Raw genomic sequence first — 24,242 nt, 5'->3', positions numbered from 1 at the left:
TTCATTAGCAGAGTAACCTTACACTAAGGACACTTGAGGAAGAGTAAATTTGGTGCTCTCCGCAATTACTTGTGTGTCTTGCCAGCACCACCTGCAAAGGGGGGCTGGGTTGGAATTCTATACATTCCCTCCCACCTTCCATTCAGTACTGAAAGGGTTGCCAACAGATTCAACAAGCAAGGGGGTCTTATTCTAATTATGCTTCATCAAACCTTTATTGTGTGTGGCCAAAATCCTTTACGAAAGTCTGAACAAAACGTACTAAACATCAAGCCATTCTTACCAGTATAAGTATTGAAAATATTATGCATAAAATACACAGTAAATAAGAGCCAGAATCCAGGAGAAACAGGAAATATGCCAAGGATTGAAGTAAATAAATAATCAGAGCATAGCTATGAGCAACTGAGAGCCATCTGTGAAAGCTGTTTGAGAGGAATCTAGGCAGCAGCCAATGCAAAAGAAAAATCATTTTAATTGTGCAAAAGTCTGCTGTGAAAATACATCATGCACATTTTTGTGGGATGTTTTTTGAAGCAGGCCCTCACCTACTCAGCAACCCATAATAAATGCTTTAGGAATCCTTGTACCTTACCAACACAGTCACAGAGTAGAAGAAAACAACAAGGGAGATTCTTTAAAACTTTCTCCTAATTAGTTGTTCTCTGTTGTTCAGCTGGGGCTTGAACACAATGATGTAGCATTTAGGGGCAAAGATGCAGCCCAGTAACCCAGCACTGGAGGACAAGATGGAGAAGATCTCCACAGCCACTATGTATTTCCCTCTTGTGCTCAGGTAGGTTGGAACAAAGGACAACCACACACTGCAAAAGACCAACATGCTGAAGGTAATGAACTTGGCTTCATTAAAACTATCCGGTAACTTGCGGGCTAGGAATGCCACAGTGAAGCTGGAAATGGCCAAGAAGCCCATATAGCCCAAGACACAGTAAAACATGGCGACTGACCCTTCATTACATTGCACAAGGATTTCTCCAGTTACTGAGTGCATGTCTAAATCAGGGAAAGGGGGAGAGGTTGACAACCACAAGGTACAAATATTTGCTTGAATAAGTGAACAGGAAAGGACAACACACTGTCCCAGTCTTTTCCCCATCCACTTCCTCATGCTGGATCCTGGCTTTGTGGCCATGAAAGCTATCACTACAGTGATGGTTTTGGCCAATACACAAGAAACAGCCACTGAGAAGATGATGCCAAACACTGTTTGTCGGAGAAGGCAGGTCACTTTCCCAGGTTTGCCGAGGAATAACAATGAAGAGAGGAAGCAGAAGAGGAGGGAGATGAGGAGGGTATAGGTGAGGCCTCGGTTGTTGGCTTTGACAATGGGTGTATCCCTGTGCTGAATGAAAATTGCTAGCACCAAGACTGCAATAATGGAAAGAAAAATAGCAGCGAAGGCTAAAGTGGTTCCTAAAGGTTCTTCATAAGAAAGAAAGGTTATAGCTTTAGGTATACATTCATCATTGCCTTTACTTGGAAATTGCTCTTCTGGGCATGTGAAACATTCAGTCGTATCTAAAAAAAATAGTAAATTTATCATTCAGTATTAATTATCTGTTACATATGGACTGTTCTCCATTCTACCTCTCATACATCAGTTATAACTCATATAACTTTTGCTTAAAGATTCCATCCATATCTAAAAATTGGAAATTTCTCATTTCAGTATCTATTACCAATGTGGAAGGAAATAATAATAATAATAATAATAATAATAATATATTCTAATGTACTCTCTGGACTGAATCCTGAAGATAGGAATGGCACCACTGTAATAAAGTGCGTGTAATTCCCACTCCCCAGAGAGCTGATCTGGAAGGATACTGTGGTTGAAGATATCAAAAGCAGATGATGATGATGATGATGATGATGATGATGATGATGATGATGATAATTTTATTTATATCCTGCCCTCCCTGGCCAAAGCTGGGCACAGAGCAGCTAACAACAAGTAAAAGTAGCACAATGTACATGAATTCACACAGTCAAATAATTAAAATACATTCTGAAATCAATTCAAAATCAAATTAATGGCAACCATTGGGCTAGAGTTCTATGAGCATTACAGAAGGAGAGAGGGTGTCAGATTGTGCCTTGGTCAAAGGCCTGGCAGAACAGCTCCGTCTTGCAGGATATGTGGAAAGATGTCTCTTGTGACAGAGCATTCCACCAGATCAGGGCCACGGCCAAAAAACTTTGGCTCTTGTCGAGGCCAGCCTAACCTCCCTATGGCCCGGGGTCTCCAAGATGTTTTTTATTTGAAAACTGTAAGGTCCTCCGTGGGACATACCAAGAGAGGCGGTCCTGTAGGTGTGAAGGTCCTAGGCTAAGGTCACATTCCCTTTTCCTGTTCTCAGCATAGGTGATCCATAAGGGCAAACAAGGCTGACTCAGTTCCATTGCCAAGCCTGAACCCAGAATGGAATGGCTATAGATTAGCTGTGTCCTCCAACAATATGTGCAGCTGCTGCAGCACAGCCCTCCTAAAAGGGGCTATTTGAAAATGGTCAATAGTTGTTCTGATCCAAAATGCCCAAAGCCAGTTTATTTAGGAGTGATTTGAATGCCGTAGGGAGAAGCCCTTCATGCTGTGAAGCATTGACCACACTCTGGATCCATCCCATAAGCTAGCTCTGCTAGATTTAGTAAGGCAGGAGGGACCTGGGTCAAGAGGGCTCATAAAGATGGATGCATTGTCACCAGCACCTTGTCCACATCAACTGATTGCATAACATGAAACTGGTCCCACAAAACATCCCCAGTAGTGTCATTGGGAACCTCAACAAGGGCTGCAACAAGTGCAGAATCAAGATCACTTTGAAGTCAAGTGACTTTATCCTCAAAACGCATAGCTAGTTGGTCACAATGGGTCTTCAAATGCCCCTGAGGGCCCTCCCCTTTTCTGGGAGTCAGTAACCTTTAGATCCTCACTGTTTGGATTGACAGCAGCCTCCACATGGATATTGAAGTCAACCAATATTATCATTTTAGGGTCCTCCAAGAATACCACAGGACAGCAGAGGAGGAGTGCCGTAAACAAATGAGCACACCTCTGGATGAGCCTCTCAAGTTGAACATGGGTTGATTCATGTTCTATTATGTAACATGGAACCAAGGTTTTGTTGCCTTTGGACAAAATAGGGAGATACTTTCCCTTCTGCCTTCTGCCTATACTGATGTTGATTTAGCTAATCAATTGATATACAAATTTCCACTTGTGAATAGAAATCTGATATAACTTTTTCATTTTGCCTTGTGTGGTGGAAACATTGGCATGCTACGTAACCTACCCATCTTACTGGAAATCTTTCCTTCTGGACATGGAGTACAATCATAGCAGCAAAATTTCTCCCCTTCCTTCCTTTTCTTCTGGTTACCAGGATAGCAGTAGTCGTTACACAAAGAAATGGGCATCACCTATTCATAACCATGAAAGGCGTTAAAAAGTGTGATTCAGTTAGATAGACAGAGATATACATCTGTTGTTTATCTTGGCCAATACCTCAAATCTTTTAAGCACCTAGCAGCACTTAACTGGGCAGGCAAGAAGAGACCTCTGGGAATACCAATAGTTGGGCCAGCAGAGAACTCACAAAGGTATTTGAATATAGTGAGTTAGTTACTATTGTTTCAGTTTCCTCATGTGCGTACAGAGGAGATGGCAAAGACAATGAGCTAATATGAAACCCATACTATTATATATGTCTGTGTATGTGTAGTTCATATATATCTAATTCTCTATCTCTCTCTCTCTCTCTCTCTCTCTCTCACACACACACACACACACAGAGAGAGAGAGAGAGAGAGAGAGAGAGAGAGAGAGAGAGAGAGAGAGAGAGGAACCTTGGTTTATGAACTTAATCCATTCTGGAAATCCGTTCTTAAACCAAAAATGTTGTTAAACCAAGGTGTGCTTTCTCTAATGTGGCCTCTTGCCACTGGTGCCCTTCCACCATTCGGAGTCCATTCTTAAACAAAGGTAAACTTCTCAAACCAAGACACTACTTCGGGTTTTGTGGAGTTTGTAAGCCAAATCGTTCTTAATCCGGACTGCTTCTAAACCGAGTTGCCACTGTGTGTGTGTGTGTGTGTCTGTGTGTGTGTGTGTGTGTGTGTGTGTGTGTTTGTATACACACACACAAAAATAAATGAATGAACAATAAAGGGTATAAACCCTTCTGATAGTTGTTACATTGTTTTTGGATGCGAATATACTACTATCAATCAAAGCTATACTAAAATTTAAGCTTTCCCCACCTATGGAAACTAATCACCAGGGAAAAACAAATCAAAAGGGGAAAAGGGAAAGGAAAAAACTGAAAATGAAGTAAATAATCTCTTCTCCAAGTAATGTTTGTGCTTGTGAAAAGTTATCTCTGTGGCCAGAGCTATTTCAAAAATTTCAGACATAGTTGTCACATCAATCTCTGTCCAGAAACATAAAGTCTTTTATCAGTATTATTTTTCTCAGGACATGATTGGCCAGAATACTGCCTGGAAAACAGCAAGGCAATCCTAGGCTATAAGGACATTGACTGCAGCTCCTTCCTGCTCATCCACACCACAATTCATACCTGGTTGAAACCACTGTGCCAAACAATTATATCTTCATGAATGATGAGTTCTTCTCCTTCAGGAACATCTGGGTCAATCCAACCAATTTTCACTCTCTGGAAAGAGTTGTTTGGAAATATGACCATGTTTATGATGTCTAAGCCACCTCCCATTTCCCATTTGTCATTAAAGGAAATGGTTTCCCCAGCTGAGTTGTTAAACGAAATCTTGTGAAGAACGCGATAGAGCTAAGATAGAAGGAATACAAAAAAGAATGTAAACAAATTGGAGAGTTCATCTTATGTCAGGTAGTGACTTCTAAAGTTGTTGGACCACAATTCTCATCAAGCATTCAGCATGACTAAATATCAGGGATTGTGGGAATTCATCCTGCATTGCATATTCAAACTCCAGTGACTTCAACAACAGCCACAACGTATAAAATACATTCAACCAATAAAACTCCATATTCTTTGTGATTAATGCAGGAGAAAGCTGAATATAGCCTCACGTTGTACTAATTTGTTGATTGAATGAAATTACCTGCCAAGGCTGAACATCTTGAAGTTCAGTACTGAAACCTTTCTCATTGGCTCTCTGTCTGGATCGGGAAGAGCCCATAACGTGCAAAGAATGAGCCACAGCATAAACACCATTATAGATACTATAGCTGTGTCCTGTCATGAGCAGTTCAAAGTGTGGCCCAGAAAGACTCTCTAGCCTCTCCTCCCCAGTACATATTTCATCAACATCCATTGTGGCATTAGGGTTGGGAGCTACACAGTCAAAGGCTTGCTCCCAAAAGTCCTTCAGAAAACCGTCTGTCTGGGGCCCATAAGGTTTTATGGTCTGAATAAATTCCCTAAACCCTGCAATCTCTTTGGAGTGGATTGTAAAGGAAATTGCACCTTGGAACATCTGAAGACCCCAGCCTTTTTGAATGCCAGTTAATATGAAATCTATCTGGGTTGTTGTAATCCACACCTTTCTGAGTGATGTGTTCTCCTTGTTTCCAGCGTCTCGTATAAATATAATAGTTCTCAGCCATGATATAGTCAATGATTCTCCATATATAATAAAGGTAGACACTTTATTATTTGTGTATTGTACATAAACATTTGTGGCTATGTTACCAAGTTCCTCCAAGTTATCCCAATGAGTTATTTGCGGTATTCTTTCTGTGAATGCTGAACAGATCCCATACTGGGCAAACAATCGCTCCAGCGTCTGCAAGAAATGTTCGCCACTGCTATTATCAACTGGAAGAAGCCCAACCCATGTCCATTTGAAATATTGGAGTAAGTGGATAATCCCCATATACTGCTGGGTTTCATTTGGGACGAGGTGAAAAAAGGATGGTCCTTGAGTGATATGATTCTCTTGTGGGGCAAATGAGCCATATGGGAGCTGAAAGAAAATGGACAGATATTGCAAGGAAAAGTTAGGAGTGACTATGTTCCTGATTATACAACTATTAAATCTTGAAACAGTCTGGAAACCTGGAGTTACAGATAACACTTGAAGTGGGATTTCTTAAGGATATGGAATCAATTGTTTTACAATTAATTAATTATTTAATTTATTGGTTGTGTTGTTATGAAGGTAACTCAAAATGCATTCCATTATACAAACAAACATGTTCATTAAAAGCACCATAACGGAAAAACAATGATAAATATAACAGGCAACATTGGTGGGTTTTGGTTTTGGTTTTTCAAAAAAAGAAGGAAGCAGGATTAAAACACCCCATCCATTCACAGAAGCCATACATAATTAATAGCCAAAGGCCTTGCATAAATATATGTTAGATAATAATTGAAGAATAAATGCAATGCAATGGGTTTGTTTGGGAAAGTGGGTTCTCCTTCATGGAGAGCATGTGTTGCGGTGGGGACTAGCAAGACTCCCCTCTGTTGCTGGGCGGGATTGTATAGATGGCCGAAGCTTGTGATTGGGTTCTGCGGGTTGTTGGTCAAAGTTATATGTTGCAATGTTTTGATGGACAATATATAGCCCAAGGCTATATATTCACCGTCCACCCACCATGAGCCCACTTCGCTGTGTGCATCGGATCACCCGCCCTCCCGCCCTATAATTTAGGCTTGCGCTTTGACCTTGCTATGCCTGTCATGGGGTCGTCTGCTTTTGGGGCAGGGGCCTGGTAGGAATTTTTCCATCTGGCTGATTGGCTGTTGCCATTTGGTTTTCACCTACTGCGTAGCAATTTGTCACAACTTGTAAGGTTGGCGGTTAGGCATTGGTTATTATTAAATTGGTTGGTGGAGGGGTAAGGATTAGCTGTGCCTGCCCCTCCAATGCTGCTGCTGCGCGGGGAATTCCGTTAAAGGAATCCAGGGGCTCACCATGCTTTTGTCCGTTCCCCTGGTCAGGGGCTAGGGCCATGCAAGAGCCCCTGGGAACATTAGGGGAGAGGGAGGATGAGACCCCCTGCCCCCATTCTATCCCCAAAGTGTTTTCCCTTTACTGACTTCCGCAAGGGGGGCAGATTTCAGGCTGTCCCTAGCAGGGGACAGATAATCGGAACCAATGCCTATGCAACCACTCACATTTTGTATTTTAATAAAGTTATGGCCAAAATTATGCCGAAAAACTAAAACTTAATAACTGTGTGAAGTATATGTTATTTGAGGGGTGGCTTGGGGAACTCGACTCACAAGGATTTTTCTTTTTCTTTTGGTCAATCCCTGCTTCTGACAACTCCCTCCTTTCGAATTACAAAATAAAGCTTAGCATAAGAAAGAAGAGCCTAAATCACTCTCACACACAAACTCAAATATACAGAGAGAATTCCTACCTGTGGAACCTTATAGGAACTTATAATATCTGCCATAAAGTTAGAGGTATCAGAGACAAGTCCCCCAATGATAGCCATGAGGTTTTTCTGTCTGTCACACTGGTAGTTGGGGACAAATCTGTGTGATCTGAAGAGCACCTCCAAAGTGGTACGATAAGTCATCCTTGCATCATAGTAGCTATCATAGATGTGGAATCCAAGTGTGACATTGGGTAGGATCTTAGGATTCTCGTTGATTTCGTTCACAGCAAATGCCAAGGCAAGGATGTGCTGGTAGAATTTTGTCACCATTCTGCATATAGAGGTAGATTTTGTTAATCCTTTTGTATACTGAGGACGATTACTGCTGTCATATCACAATATTATTGATTTCTACCTTATATTGTAATATATTGAATTTTGTGCTTGTTTTGCCAAATGCAAGGTGGTTCTTTTAAAATTAGATTCAGAAGAAATACAAATGCAAGTGGGTGAGAAGATTACAGATTTTATTCCCCACAGCAAGCAATATATACATTACCAAGCAAGCACTTCAATCTGCCACTGAGAATCCCTGAAGAAGATCCCCAGGTAGCCTTTGATGCACAGCTCTGCAGACAACAGCCTGTGCCCGAACTTCTGACTGGCATGCCCCAAAAGTAGATATTTTATAGATAATGAGCCCTGTTATGACCAGTACAGGCTACATGAAAGACAAAAAGGCAGGCCGTACATCAAAGGCTTTTACTGACAAGTGTCATTTGCCAACAGACCACACGTCAAAAGACTTTTTACAAGGGATAGAGAAAGTAATAAAACATAACAAGATCCAGGAAGAGATAACCAGAAACAGGAAGAAGTGACCATGTCAAATCACTAATCTCCTCGAAATCACAATAATCTTCCACATTATCAATACACTGTGAGAGTGGCATGGACTGTAACAAACAAAAATAAATTGGTTCCACCAGTAAGGCAGCTGCAAGAACTGCAGGGAGAGGAATCCATTGTCCAACTTTCTGTTTGATTATTTATATTTGGTTATATTTTGTATTAGACCGACTTATATGGGTTGGCAACACCTTCACTTTTGGGGAGGGGTTGGACATTCGGTCACTCTTAGAGATTTGTACGTGTGTGACCAGCTTCAGAACATGCAGAACAGAAGAAGCAATTCCTTACTCTGGAACATCAAACAGGTTGTGAGAAGGATGCTCCTCGAAGGACAATTCATGAGGATGGAAAACTATCTGAGAAACAATTGCACCAATGAAAAGAGCTCCTGGCTGCAACCACTCATGAGGGACAGGGTGGAGATCATATTCAGCACACTCCATACTTTGGAGATCATAGCAGTCAGCAAAGGCAAAACATCCCATCAGCAAAGCTTCAGAAGGCAAAACATCCCATCAGCAAAGCTTCAGAAGGCAAAACATCCCATCAGCAAAGCTTCTCTCTAGATTGAGGCTCTGCTCTGTTCATCAGCGGACACTGCCAGATTTAACATTGGTTGGTAGCTAATTCTCGCAATACCTCTCTTAAGGGAAATAGATGAGTCATGCATTTGAGATACAAACACATGCCTTGACTACTAGTAGATATTTTCAAAAGCCTTTGGGTGTTGGGGCAGGTGAACAAATAATAAGGGTTTCCATGATCCCAGTGGTCCATAATTGGTACTTTAGCATTTGGCTCCTGAGTGACATTCCTCCCCCCGCCCACCCCATAGTCAATATGTTAGTTCCTTTCCCAGATCTGCTAATAAGTATCCACTGTTCCTTGTGGCACAAAGAGCAGCAGGTGGCATGGAAATCCCCGTAGGAATTGAACACCAGGAAGGAACAATGTTGGACAGTGATATTCAAAAATGTTTAAGGAGTTATTCTTCAAGTGTAGGACTGTGGAGCTTGCTCCAGCAAGGCGTGAGAGAGCCCTTTTTGGTGCTGTGCTAGGCTCCCAGAGAAGCTATATTTCTGGGAAGCTCCATTTGCCTCTCTCATAGATACTCAACAGTTAAGGCAAAAATGAATAAGAGCCTTTAAAATGCTTACACATCCCAATGCCTTCCTCTGTTGCTGTGCTTCTCTGCTCGACAGCTGGTTAGACAGGAAGCTCAGCTCAGGGACTTCCTGTGTTGTCCACCTGAAAAGTGCTGGAGCTGCTCTCTGCACAATGCAGTTGAATAAAAGCCCTGGTCCCTTCTATATTTTTGTCTAATGGACTGTGAAAATGTGTGCAATTGTGTGTTTCTATTTTGGCGTATGATGCACCCAATGTACAGGGCTCCCCCCCCCCCAGCACCAGAACACAGTTCCATCACCTCTCCCCATAGGACGCCTCTGGCTCATGAGAAGACCATCTGCAGAGAACCTTTAGGAGTTATGCTGCTAAGAAAGTTTAGTCTACAGAAAATATGTGTATTCAAATTCCTGAGAACAGGAAGCTAAACTTTATGTCTCTCAGAAAACCCTTGGTAGCTAGGAATACAGACATTCCTCTAGAAATCAGCTGTCCAGATATGTCATGGCATCAGACCCCCTATAGCCTGCTTGCCTGTGTATTGGGCTCAGCAAGACCCTATATTATACCCCTTTGACAACTGGCAAGGAAAGGAAGACCAAATGTGAGCCACTGTTTTAATTCATTCTAAATCCCCATAAGGTAACATCACAGCGGAGCAACATTACACAGTCAACATTGATTATTATTGTGATTCTCAGTGATACAAAAGAATCCTCACTTATTCCCAGAATGCATGTTGTAATAACAGACAGTCCTCTGTACACTTTTATTGATTCATAGCTGACTTTATTATCTGATTCCTAGTAGCTTTAAAACCACCACAATCTTTACTATACACAAAGTATGCACTTGTGCAACTGTTATACAATCAGAGGACTTAGCTACAATAGTAAAGAAACAGCAATTTGAATACACTTATAAACATGCAACACCAGATGGCACCAGAGAGCGGGAAATTATAAAGCACCATTTTCCATAGAGAATTTATTTCTTTAGTTATAATGATCTAAATTCTGACTTATTTACAGTGGTTTCCCCCCCCCTGTGTTTAGATCCACCCATAGACTCATATGTTACATTTTAACAGCGTTAAGCAACTGCACTAACTACTACCTCTACTACTATTTTAGTTAATCAATTTATATACCACTTTTATCCAAACATCCCATCCATTGTGCAAAAGTCAGCTGCTGAAAATACATGATGTACCTTCTCTTGGATTTCTCCCCCCCTCTTTTTCCTTTCTTTCTCTTTTCTCTTTTTCTTTTTTCTTTTTTTGAGGCAGGGCCCAGGTCTACTCATCAAAACAAAATTAAAACTTTAGGAATCTCTGTACCTTACGAACACCGTCATAGAGTAGAAGAAAACAGCAAGGGAGATTCTTTAAAACTTTCTTCTAATTAGTTGTTCTCTGTTGTTCAGCTGGGGATTGAACACAATGATGTAGCATTTAGGGGCAAAGATGCAGCCCAGTAACCCAGCACTGGAGGACAAAATGGAGAAGATCTCCACAGCCACCATGTCTTTCCCTCTTGTGCTCAGGTAGGTTGGAACAAAAGACAACCACACACTGCAAAAGACCAACATGCTGAAGGTAATGAACTTGGCTTCATTAAAACTGTCCGGTAACTTGCGGGCTAGGAATGCCACAGTGAAGCTGGAAATGGCCAAGAAGCCCATGTAACCCAAGACACAGTAAAACATGGCGACTGACCCTTCATTACATTGCACAAGGATTTCTCCAGTTACTGAGTACTTGTCTAAATCAGGGAAAGGGGGAGAGGTTGCCAACCACAAGGTACAAATACTTGCTTGAATGAGGGAACAGGAAAGAACAACAGACTGTCCCTGTCTTCTCCCCATCCACTTCCTCATGCTGGATCCTGGCTTTGTGGCCATGAAAGCTATCACTACAGTGATGGTTTTGGCCAATACACAAGAAACAGCCACTGAGAAGATGATGCCAAACACTGTTTGTCGGAGAAGGCAGGTCACTTTCCCTGGTTTGCCGAGGAAAAACAATGAAGAGAGGAAGCAGAGCAGGAGGGAGATGAGGAGGGTATAGGTGAGGCCTCGGTTGTTGGCTTTGACAATGGGTGTATCCTTGTGCTTAATGAAAGTTGCTAGCACCAAGACTGCAATAATGGAAAGAAAAATAGCAGCGAAGGCTAAAGTGATTCCTAAAGGTTCTTCATGAGAAAGAAAGGTTATAGCTTTAGGTATACATTCATCGTTGTCCTTACTTGGAAATTGCTCTTCTGGGCATGTGAAACATTCAGTCGTATCTAAAAAAGAGAGAGTAAATTTATCATTCAGTATTAATTATCTGCTTCATATGGACTCAGTTCCATTGCCAAACCTGAACCCAGAATGGAATAGCTACAGATTAGCTGTGTCCTCCAAAAATACGTGCAGCTGCGGCATCACGGCCTTCCACTACATTCCCTAAAAGGGGCTATTTGAAAATGGTCAATAGTTGTTCTGATCCAAAATGCCCAAAGCCAGTTTCTTTAGGAGTGATTTGAATGTCGTAGGGAGAAATCCCTCATGCTGTGAAGCATTAACCATACCCTGGATCCATCCCATCAGCTAGCTCTGCTAGATTTAGTAAGGCAGGAGGGACCTGAGTCAAGAGGGCTCATAAAGTTGGATGCATTGTCCCCAGCACCTTGTCCACATCAGCTGATTGCATAACATGGAACTGGTCCCACAAAACATCCCCAGTAGTGTCATTGGGAACCTCAACAAGGGCTGCAACAAGTGCAGAATCAAGATCACTTTGAAGTTAAGTGACTTCATCCTCAAAATGCATAGCTAGTTGGTCACAATGGGTATTCAAATGCCCCTGAGGGCCCTCCCCTTTTCTGGGAGTCAGTAACCTTTAGATCCTCACTGTTTGGCCATTGTGTGTTTCCCTCCCGGTCTGTGAGACCAATGGCCATCTTTGACAGACCCATGGTTGTCTTAGACGACATGAAGTCTCCAGATGGCTTGACAGCAGCCTCCACATGGATATTGAAGTCAACCAATATTATCATTTTAGGGTCCTCCAAGAATACCACAGGACAGCAGAGGAGGGGTGCAGTAAACAAATGAGCACACCTCTGGATGAGCCTCTCAAGTTGAACATGGGTTGATTCATGTTCTATTATGTAACATGGAACCAAGGTTTTGTTGCCTTTGGACAAAATAGGGAGATAGATTCCATTCTGCCTTCTGCCTATACTGATGTTGATTTAGCTAATCATAACCTACATAACCTACCCATCTTATTGGAAATCTTCCCTTCTGGACATGGAATACAATCATAGCAGCAAAATTTCTCCCCTTCCTTCCTTTTCTTCTGGTTACCAGGATTGCAGTAGTCATTACACAAAGAAATGGGCATCACCTATCCATAACCATGAAAGGCGTTAAAAAGTGTAATTTAGTTAGATAGACAGAGATATACATCTGTTGTTTATCTTGGCCAATACCTCAAATCTTTTAAGCACCTAGCGGCACTTAACTGGGCAGGCAAGAAGAGACCTCTGGGAATACCAATAGTTGGGCCAGCAGAGAACTCACAAAGGTATTTGAATATAGTGAGTTAGTCACTATTGTTTCAGTTTCCTAATGTGCCTACAGAGGAGATGGCAAAGACGATGATCTAATATGAAACCCATACCATTCTCTCTCTCTCTCTCTCTCTCTCTCTTTCTCTCTCTCTCTCTCTCTTTCTCATTCATATATATCTAGTACACACACACACACACACACACACACAGTGGTACCTTGGTGTATGAACTTAATCCATTCTGGAAGTCCATTCTTAAACCAAAACTGTTCTTAAACCAAGGCGTGCTTTCCATAATCAGGCCTCCCACCGCCGTTTCCCTTCCACTGTTCGGAATCAGTTCTTAGACCAAGGTAAAGTTCTCAAACCAAGACATTATTTCTGGTTTTGCCCAATTGGTAAACCATATCATTCTTAAACCGGACTCTTCCTAAAACGAGTTAACACTAAAAGTGTGTTTGTGTGTGTGTGTGCATGAGCACACACACACACACACACACACACACACACCCCACACACACATGAATGAATGAACTATAAAGGGTATAAACCCTTCTGATAGTTGCTACATTGTGTTTGGATGTGAATATACTACTACCAATCACAGCTATACTATAATTTAAGCTTTCCCCACCTATGGAAACTAATCACCAGGGAAAAACAAATCAACAGGAACAAAAGGAAAGGAAAAAACTGAAAATGAAGTAAGTAATCTCTTCTCCAAGTAATGTTTGTGCTGGTGTAAAGTTATCTCTGTGGCCAGAGCTATTCCAAAAATTTCAGACATAGTTGTCACATCAATCTCTGTCCAGAAACAAAAAGTCTTCTATCAGTATTATTTTTTTCATGACATGATTGGCCAGAATACTGCCTGGAAAACAACAAGGCAATCCTAGGCTATAAGGACATTGACTGCAGCTCCTTCCTGCTCATCCACACCACAGTTCATACCTGGTTGAAACCACTGTGCCAAACAATTATATCTTGATGAATGATGAGTTCTTCTCCTTCAGGAACATCTGGGTCAATCCAACCAATTTTCACTCTCTGGAAAGAGTTGTTTGGAAATATGACCATGTTTATGATGTCAAAGCCGCCTCCCATTTCCCATTTGTCATTAAAGGAAATGGTTTCCCCAGCTGAGTTGTTAAATGAAATCTTGTGAAGAACGTGATAGAGCTAAGATAGAAGGAATACAAAAAAGAATGTAAACAAATTGGAGAGTTCATCTTATGTCAGGTAGTGACTTCTAAAGTTGTTGGACCACAATTCTCATCAAGCATTCAGCATGACTAAATATCAGGGATTGTGGGAATTCATCCTGCATTGCATATTCAAACTCCAGTGACTTCAACAACAGCCACAACGTATAAAATACATCCAACCAATACAACTTCATATTCTCTGTGATTAATGCAGGAGAAAGCTGAATATAGCCTCACGTTGTACTAATTTGTTTATTGAATGAAATTACCTGCCAAGGCTGAACATCTTGAAGTTCAGTACTGAAACCTTTCTCATTGGCTCTCTGTCTGGATCGGGAAGAGCCCATAACGTGCAAAGAATGAGCCACAGCATAAACACCATTATAGATACTATAGCTGTGTCCTGTCATGAGCAGTTCAAAGTGTGGCCCAGAAAGACCCTCCAGCCTCTCCTCCCCAGTACATATTTCATCAACATCCATTGTGGCATTGGGGTTAGGAGCTACACAGTCAAAGGCTTGCTCCCAAAAGTCCTTCAGAAAACCGTCTGTCTGGGGCCCATAAAGTTTTATGGTTTGAATAAATTCCCTAAACCCTGCAATCTCTTTGGAGTGGATTGTAAAGGAAATTGCACCTTGGAACATCTGAAGACCCCAGCCTTTTTGAATGCCAGTTAATATGAAATCTATCTGGGTTGTTGTAATCCACACCTTTCTGAGTGATGTGTTTTCCTTGTTTCCAGCATCTCGTATAAATATAATAGTTCTCAGCCATGATATAGTCAATGATTCTCCATATATAATAAAGGTAGTCACTTTATTATTTGTGTATTGTACATAAACCTTTGTGGCTATGTTACCAAGTTCCTCCAAGCTATCCCAGTGAGCTATTTGTGGTATTCTTTCTGTGAATGCTGAACAGATCCCATACTGGGGGAAAAATCGCTCCAGCGTCTGCAAGAAATGTTCGCCACTGCTGTTATCAACTGGAAGAAGCCCAACCCATGTCCATTTGAAATATTGGAGTAAGTGGATAATCCCCATATACTGCTGTGTTTCATTTGGGACGAGGTGAAAAAAGGATGTTCCTTGAGTGATATGATTCTCTTGTGGGGCAAATGAGCCATATGTGAGCTGAAGGAGAATTGACAGTTATTGCAAGGAAAAGTTAGGAGTGATTATGTTGCATGTTGAGGTCCCCAAACCACCCCTCAGATAAATTCATACATTAGATAGAATTTTGGTTTGGTTTTTGGCATAATTTTGGCCACAACTTTATTAAAATACAAATAATGTGAGTTGTTGCTTAGACATTGGTTAAGACTACCTGTCCCACTAGGGGCAGAACTGACAGCCATCAGTAAGGGGAAAACACTCTGAGGATAGAAAGGGAGCCAGAGGATCCAACTCTCCCTTCCTCCCAGAGGCTCTTGTGAGGCCTTGGCCCCCAACTGGGGGATACGGACAATAGCATGTCGAGCCTCTGGATTCCTTTAACGGAATTCCCCAAACACCAGCAACAAATGGAGAGGCAGACACATTCAATCATAACCGCTCCTCCAACCAACAATAATAACCAATGGCTAACAGCCAACCTTACAAGTTGTGACTATTTACTACGCAGTAGGCGAAAACCAGATGGCACCAGCCAATCATCCAAATGGAAAAATTCCTACCAGGCCCCTGCCCCAACAGCATAACAGTCATAGCAAGGTCAATAAGCAGAGGCCTAAAATGAGGGAGGGAGGGAGGTTGATCCGAAGAGGGATATCAAGTTGCACACAGGCCAATATATAGACGCTGAGCTGTCCATCACAAATTGCAACATACAAATCTCCCCAACAATACCGCTGGGTCCAATCACAGCAATGGCCATCTATACTAACCCACCCAGCAAGCAAGGGGTAATTTGCTGGCCCCCACCGCAACATGTGCTTTCCATGAAGGAGAACCCGCTTTTCCTGATTATACAAAGCAGGTTCTCCATCATGGAGAGCACGTGTTCCGGTGGGGGCCTGCAAACTACCCCTTAGTTGCTGGGAGGGTTAGTTTGGATGGCCACTGCTGGGTGTTGTTGGGGAGATTTATATGTTGCCATTTCGTGATGGACAGCCCAACTTAGATAAAAGGTTAGCTCGCAGTGGGTTCCGCCTCTTTGACTGCGAGCTTCGGATCACCCGCCCTTTCCCTCCCTATTTTAGGCCTCTGTGTTGACCTTGCTGTGCCTGTCATGGGGTCGTCTGCTTTTGAGGCAGGGGCCTGGTAGGAATTTTTCCATTTGGCTGATTGGCTGGTGCCATCTGGTTTTTGCCTACTGCATAGCAACTAGTCACAACTTGTAAGGTTGGCGGTTAGGCATTGGTTCTTATTTGATTAGTTGGTGGAGGGGCTGTTGACATACTTTCCCCCCCTCCAAATTGATGATAGTTGGTGGACGGGACTGCTGACATATTCGTGCGGCCCTCCAAAGTCATCATGGTGTGTGGGGATTTCCGTTAAAGGAACCCCGGGGCTCGACATGCTTGTCCGTATCCCCCAGTTGGGGGCCAGGGCCCACGCAACAACCCCTGGGAGCCTGTGGGAAGAGGGGAAAGTGTGTTTCCCCCTCACTTTCTCTTCCCGAAAGGCTTTCCCCCTACTGACAAAATGTCAGTTCTGTCCTTAAGAGACAGATAGTCTGAACCAATGCCTAAGCAACCACTCACGTCTCTTGTAAGTCAATAAAGTTGTGGCCAAAATCATGCCAAAAACCAAAAACCAAAATTATGACTGTGGTGTGAATTTATTTGAGGGGTGGTTTGGGACCTCGACACGCAACTATTTTATCTTGAAACTGTCTGGAAACCTAGAGTTACAGATAACACTTGAAGTGCAATTTCTCAAGGATATAGAATCTATTGTTTTACAATAAATTATTTATTTAATTTATTGGTTGCTTTGTTACGAGGGTAACTCAAAATGTATTCCATTATAAAAACAAACACGTTCATTAAAAGCACCATAATAGAAAAACAAAGATAAATATAAGAGGCAACGTTAGTGGGGAGTTTTTTTTAAAGAAGAAGAAGAAGAAGAAGAAAGAAAGAAAGAAAGAAAGAAAGAAGCAGGATTAAAACATCCCACCCACTCACAGAAGCCATAGATAATTAAGAGCCAAAGGCCTTACATAAATAAATGTTAGATAATAATTGAAGAATAAATGAAATGCATTGGGTTTGTTGTTATGATACGTCCCGGGGGGGGGGGGCAAGTTGTTAGACTGACCCCCAGGTAGGGACAAAGCTTGCATGCCCTCCTGGCTACTCAAGTCCAGGGGCACATTAGTAATATGTGATTGTTCCCCAGCTTGAAGAACAACACACACAAGCCATTAAGGCTAAACTACTTTATTGCAGTTAAAATGCAGAGTATGCCTCTTCTTGCCAGCCCATGATTTCAGAGCTGTCCATAATAGCGTCTGGCATCTCTCGAGCCAGAACTGAAAGTTAAATACAACAGTACAGTACAAACATCACGTGTGTGGGAAAGCTGGTAGGACTAGTGGCTTTCCCACAGGATGAAAACAGACACAATACTCATGTGAGCCTCGGTTTAGCAGTTCGGCTTGTAATATTTCTCTCTTTTGGTCAATCCCTGCTTCTGTCAACTCCCTCCTTTTGAATTACAAAATAAAGCTTAGCATAAGAAAGAAGAGCCTAAATCACTCTCACACACAAACTCAAATATACAGAGAGAATTCCTACCTGCGGAACCTTATAGGAACTTATAATATCTGCCATAAAGTTAGAGGTATCAGAGACAAGTCCCCCAATGATAGCCATGAGGTTTTTCTGTCTGTCACACTGGTAGTTGGGGACAAATCTGTGTGATCTGAAGAGCACCTCCAAAGTGGTACGGTAAGTCATCCTTGCATCATAGTAGCTATCATAGATGTGGAATCCAAGTGTGACATTGGGTAAGATCTTAGGGTTCTCGTTGATTTCGTTCACAGCAAATGCCAAGGCAAGGATGTGCTGGTAGAATTTTGTCACCATTCTGCATATAGAGGTAGATTTTGTTAATCCTTTTGTATACTGAGGACGATTACTGCTGTCATATCACAATATTATTGATTTCTACCTTATATTGTAATATATTGAATTTTGTGCTTGTTTTGCCAAATGCAAGGTGGTTCTTTTAAAATTAGATTCAGAAGAAATACAAATGCAAGTGGGTGAGAAGATTACAGATTTTATTCCCCACAGCAAGCAATATATACATTACCAAGCAAGCACTTCAATCTGCCACTGAGAATCCCTGAAGAAGATCCCCAGGTAGCCTTTGATGCACAGCTCTGCAGACAACAGCCTGTGCCCGAACTTCTGACTGGCATGCCCCAAAAGTAGATATTTTACAGATAATGAGCCCTGTTATGGCCAGTACAGGCTACATGAAAGACAAAAAGGCAGGCCGTACATCAAAGGCTTTTATTGACAAGTGTCATTTGCCATCAGACCACACGTCAAAAGACTTTTTACAAGGGATAGAGAAAGTAATAAAACATAACAAGATCCAGGAAGAGATAACCAGAAACAGGAAGAAGTGACCATGTCAAATCACTAATCTCCTCGAAATCACAATAATCTTCCACATTATCCATACACTGTGAGAGTGGCATGGACTGTAACAAACAAAAATAAATTGGTTCCACCAGTAAGGCAGCTGCAAGAACTGCAGGGAGAGGAATCCATTGTCCAACTTTCTGTTTGATTATTTATATTTGGTTATAATTTGTATTAGACTGACTTATATGGGTTGGCAACACCTTCACTTTGGGGGAGGGATTGGGCATTCGGTCACTTTTAGAGATTTGTACATGTGTGACCAGTTTCAGAACATGCAAAACAGAAGAAGCAATTCCTTACTCTGGAACATCAAACTGGTTGTGAGAAGGATGCTTCTCAAAGGACAATTCATGAGGATGGAAAACTATCTGAGAAACAATTGCACCAATGAAAAGAGCTCCTGGCTGCAACCACTCATGAGGGACAGGGTGGAGATCATATTCAGCACACTCCATACTTTGGAGATCATAGCAGTCAGCAAAGGTAGGAGCATCAGAAGGCAAAACATCCCATCAGCAAAGCTTCTCTCTAGATTGAGGCTCTGCTCTGTTCATCAGCGGACACTGCCAGATTTAACATTGGTTGGTAGCTAATTCTCGCAATACCTCTCTTAAGGGAAATAGATGAGTCATGCATTTGAGATACAAACACATGCCTTGACTACTAGTAGATATTTTCAAAAGCCTTTGGGTGTTGGGGCAGGTGAACAAATAATAAGGGTTTCCATGATCCCAGTGGTCCATAATTGGTACTTTAGCATTTGGCTCCTGAGTGACATTCCTCCCCCCGCCCACCCCATAATCAATATGTTAGTTCCTTTCCCAGATCTGCTAATAAGTATCCACTGTTCCTTGTGGCACAAAGAGCAGCAGGTGGCATGGAAATCCCCATAGGAATTGAACACCAGGAAGGAACAGTGTTGGACAGTGATATTCAAAAATGTTTAAGGAGTTATTCTTCAAGTGTAGGACTGTGGAGCTTGCTCCAGCAAGGCGTGAGAGAGCCCTTTTTGGTGCTTTTTGTTTGTTTCAATTTTGGGATATCATGTAACTAATGTACAGGGCTCCCCCCCCTCCCCAGCATCACAACACAGTTCCATCACCTCTCCCCATGCGACGCCTCCAGCTCATGAGAAGACCATCTGCAGAGAACTTTAGGAGTAATGCTGCTAAGAAAGTTTAGTCTACAGGAAATGTTGCTATTCAAATTCCTGAGAACAGGAAGCTAAACTTTATGTCTCTCAGAGAACCCTATCTCATGGAATCAGACCCCCCTATAGCCTGCTTGCCTGTGTATTGGGCTCAGCAAGACCCTATATTATACCACTTTGACAACTGGCAAAGAAAGGAAGACCAAATGTGAGCCACTATTTTAATTCATTCTAAATCCCCTTAATGTAGTCACGAAATTAAGAGACGTCTGCTTCTTGGGAGGAAAGCTATGACAAGCCTAGACAGCATCTTAAAAAGCAGAGACATCACCTTGCCGACAAAGGTCCATATAGTTAAAGCTATGGTTTTCCCGGTAGTAATGTATGGAAGTGAGAGCTGGACCATAAAGAAAACTGATTGCCAAAGAATTGATGCTTTTGAATTATGGAGCTGGAGGAGACTCTTGAGAGTCCCATGGACTGCAAAAAGATCAAACTTGTCCATCCTTAAAGAAATCAGCCCTGAGTGCTCACTGGAAGGGCAGATCCTGAAGTTGAGGTTCCAGTACTTTGGCCACCTCATGAGAAGAGAAGACTCCATGGAAAAGACCCTGATGTTGGGAAAGATGGAGGGCACAAGGAGAAGGGGACGACAGAGGATGAGATGGTTGGACAGTGTTATTGAAGCGACTAGCATGAGTTTGGCCAAACTGCGGGAGGCAGTGAAGGATAGGCGTGCCTGGCATGCTCTGGTCCATGGGGTCATGAAGAGTCAGACACGACTGAACGACTGAACAACAACAACAATAACAGAAAGTGATCTGTACACTTTTATTGATTCACAGCTGACTTTATTATTTGATTTCAAGTAGCAGTAAAACCACTACAATCTTTAGTATACACAAAGTATACACTTGTGCAGCTGTTATACAATCATAGGACTCAGCTACATTAGTAAAGAAACCGCAATTTGAATGCCCTATAAACGTGCAACACCAGATGGCACCAGAGAGCAGGAAATTATAAAACACTATTTTCCATAGAAATTTATTTTTTTTGGTTATAATGATCTAAATTCTGACATATTTACAGCGGTTTTTCCCCTGTGTCTAGTTCCATCCATACTCATATGTTACATTTTTAACATCGTTAAGCAACTGCACTAACTACTATCTCTACTACTATTTTAGTTATTCAATTTATATACCACCCTTTATCGAAACACCCCATCCATTGTGCAAAAGTCAGCTGCTGAAAATACATAATGTACCTTTTCTGGGGTTTTCTGCCCCTGTCCCTTTTTTTTGAGGCAGGGCCCTCCTCTATTCAGCTAAAGAAAATCAATATTTTAGGAACCTCTGTACTTTATGAAGACAGTCACAGAGTAGAAGAAAACAACAAGGCAGATTCTTTGAAACTTTCTGATGCACCATCAGAGCAAACTGCTGCACCTCATGACCAGCTGGGAGCTGGTCAATTCAAGACCATGCGACAAGACCACTGGCTAGAGTGTTGAATCATCCTGAACATCTGTGGAAGAATCCTTGCAACCTTGATGTCAAGGGAAGAACCGGGCAGGTTATGGAGGAGTGCCCATCACCACTGGGAGGGGTGAAGAACTTGAGGGAGGGTGAGAAGTCCCTGTTGTGAGAAACACCCAAGTTTTCCAAAGGAGCCTCCACCAGAATGCTTCCCACCCATCTGATCCCTTCCAGCATCCAAATTTAATCTTCAAATATCTAAAGGGTTGTCAGCGACACATGGAGGATGGAGCAAGCCTGTTTTCTCCTGCTCCAGAGGTTAAGATGTCAACCAATAGATACAAGTTAGAAGAAATGAGATACTGGCTAAACATCAGTAGGAGCTATTCAATAGTGGAATGGACTGCCTCAGAAGGTGGTGGACTCTCCTTCCTTGGAGGTTTCTAATTATTAGAGCTGCTGTAATTTATACCATCTTAATTTGCACTGGTTTGATTTGTGCCAGTTTCTTGTGTACAGATTTGCTCCCTTCCACTTAGTATTTGTGAGGTGAGGTTAATACACAGGGAGGGCAGTCCTATGCACAAGAAGGTGGCATAAAGTTATTCTAAGTTGGGATGAGGTATGTCTGATCTTTCTTTAAGCAGTATGACAGGCAGTTTGGTGTAATTCTCCAAAAGGGGGGATTCTGGGGGTTATGGCAAGGGTGGGGAGACCTTCACTGTAGCCTAAGCCAGTTTTCCAAAGGCTTGTTTCCCCTCTGCCAGGCCAATGCAGAGCATCAACAAGCTTTGGATTTTGTTGAAACTTGAAGCTGCCTTAATTTACACTGGCTTGTTCTATGCCAACTTCTTGCGTGTAGGAATGGTTCCTATGTGTGCAATTCTATCGCAATTGACGTGGGAGTATGCCCCATTGAATGCAATAGGGTTTACCTCTGAATAGACATGGTTAGAGTCAAGTGAAGTGAATTGGTAGGTCCAGGGATTGTGTACTCATGGGGGTGTGGTAGATGGTTGAAGGAGCGCCCTGGGTGGGAGACAGGGAAATGTCAGTCTCCCAGGGTGAGAGGTTGGGAGGAGAAAGGCAGAATTACAGGTGAAATCTGGGAGGGGCTGCTGCCTTCTGTGGGATGTGGGGGCTGATAATTGCCTTTAGGAGAAAACTCCCTACACTGTATTTTGCTAAACCTCATTATCTTGTGAAATTTTTAAATAAAATATTATAATAAAAAATAAGATGTGCAAAGAACTAAGATTTGCTATTTTGGCGGGAGTCACTCCGAAGGCACATGATGAAGAATAATTATATCTGGGGAAATATTGAAATCACTATAATTTGTTCATCTGCCCCTAGCTCGAACAGTTTTTCCAAAAGACAAAAAATTTCTATCCGAGCAAGTTTAGAAGTGGTGATAAATAACTCCCTGTGGCATAGACCGCTGGGAGGAATGGCGAGAGGCAGGTAGGGTCTGCCTCAACTTGAAATTATGATGTTGACAATGCCTGCTATAGCTCAACACATTTGTTTCCCAGCAATACTGAAGGCTGAGTGAGGTACCAACCAATGTGTTTTGCTTAAGTCAAGCTCAAAACAAAACGAAAAAGTCAAGCTGTTACAGAAAATGAGCAGAGGAGTGTCAAGGGGAAGGCTTTGCTGACTGGATGGTTCTGTTTGTGTTCCTGCTTCTGATGCCTCACACCGTGTACAAAGTGGATAGCATGGGGTGCCCCACAAATGAACCCGTCCCTGTTCCCCATGAGTGGCACCAGACAGGAGGCCTCATCATTGGTGGAATTGCTTCTCAGATCATTTACCATTCTCTGGAAATTGACTTCAAAGAACCACCTTCTCAGACACTGTTTCGAGATCCAGAGTAGGGAATTGCAATTTTCTCCCACCCCTCTACACGTTTTGTCATTGGAAAGTTCACAAAGAAATGTTTAAGTGGGACACGCACCACACCACACACACACACACACACAGACACACACACACCACAATTACAGCAAAATGTCTCATGCTGATAAGTTTTGGGGGAAAGCAAAATAATTTAAATGAAGACTTAGGAATCTGCACAAGCAACTACAAAAATATATCTGAATAGTTTTGTTTTGGTTTGCTTCTACACACACACACACACACACACACACACACACACACACAGTGGTGAATGTGGTCAGGTATATTTTGAGGGTGTCAAATTCATTTTAAATAACTGATAACAGCAAGAAAATTAAGCCCAGTCCCATTTTATCGATCAGCACACAATGTTCTTGAGGCTGGAGGTAATTCCTCTCCTCGTAAGACAATTCATTTAGGTTCCAATTCCTTTTTTTTTTCTTTTTTTTCTTTTTTTTAGTTTTTTATTTATACTTTTCTAATTTATACATGTTATTAGTTTTACAATCAATTTAACATTTCAAAATTTGACTTCCTTCCCCCTCTTTCTGCGGTTCCTTACATTATTTTTTTTAATATCTTCTGCATCTCCAGGTTCATTCAACTTGCTCATTTAATTATCTACTGTAAATATATACTTTTATAAAACTGCATGTTATTACAATAATCCTGCTAATGTTTTTATCTGTTTACTATTTATCTGTAAATATTTAATATACCATTTTAGATAGATAGATAGATAGATAGATAGATAGATAGATAGATAGATAGATTTATTATTCTCCTGGTAAGTTTTTGTCCCCATTCTTCCTTTGCTGGGACTTCTGCTTCTTTCCCCTTTTGGACAAATAACATTTTTGCTGCTGTAGTAGCCTACATAAATAAAACCCCATACAATTTAGGCAGTTCTGACACTATAATGTCCAAAAGAAATTGGGCATTTAGGTTGTA

The 24,242-nt window shown here is 41.8% G+C and overlaps 2 protein-coding genes across 2 annotated transcripts; both read right to left on the bottom strand.

Moving 5' to 3' along the window:
• Nucleotides 1–637: 637 nt before the first annotated feature.
• Nucleotides 638–7,684, bottom strand: LOC117058968 (vomeronasal type-2 receptor 26-like). Its single transcript, XM_033170396.1, has 5 exons — nucleotides 7,394–7,684; nucleotides 5,122–5,985; nucleotides 4,599–4,826; nucleotides 3,315–3,441; nucleotides 638–1,539 (listed from the first exon to the last, which is right to left on the bottom strand). Exons 1-5 carry the CDS (start codon nucleotides 7,682–7,684, stop codon nucleotides 638–640), a joined length of 2,412 nt encoding a protein of 803 aa, XP_033026287.1.
• Nucleotides 7,685–10,777: 3,093 nt separating this feature from the next.
• On the bottom strand, nucleotides 10,778–18,188 carry LOC117058967 (vomeronasal type-2 receptor 26-like). Its single transcript, XM_033170395.1, has 5 exons — nucleotides 17,898–18,188; nucleotides 14,425–15,288; nucleotides 13,902–14,129; nucleotides 12,659–12,785; nucleotides 10,778–11,679 (listed from the first exon to the last, which is right to left on the bottom strand). The coding sequence occupies exons 1-5, from the start codon at nucleotides 18,186–18,188 to the stop codon at nucleotides 10,778–10,780; spliced, it is 2,412 nt and encodes an 803-aa protein (XP_033026286.1).
• Between the last annotated feature and the right edge of the window lie 6,054 nt (nucleotides 18,189–24,242).

The sequence above is a fragment of the Lacerta agilis genome, chromosome 14 (assembly GCF_009819535.1).
Source record: "Lacerta agilis isolate rLacAgi1 chromosome 14, rLacAgi1.pri, whole genome shotgun sequence".
Classification (NCBI taxonomy): domain Eukaryota; kingdom Metazoa; phylum Chordata; class Lepidosauria; order Squamata; family Lacertidae; genus Lacerta; species Lacerta agilis.
Note: the sequence above shows the minus strand (reverse complement) of the source record. Positions and strands in the feature narration are given on the sequence as shown.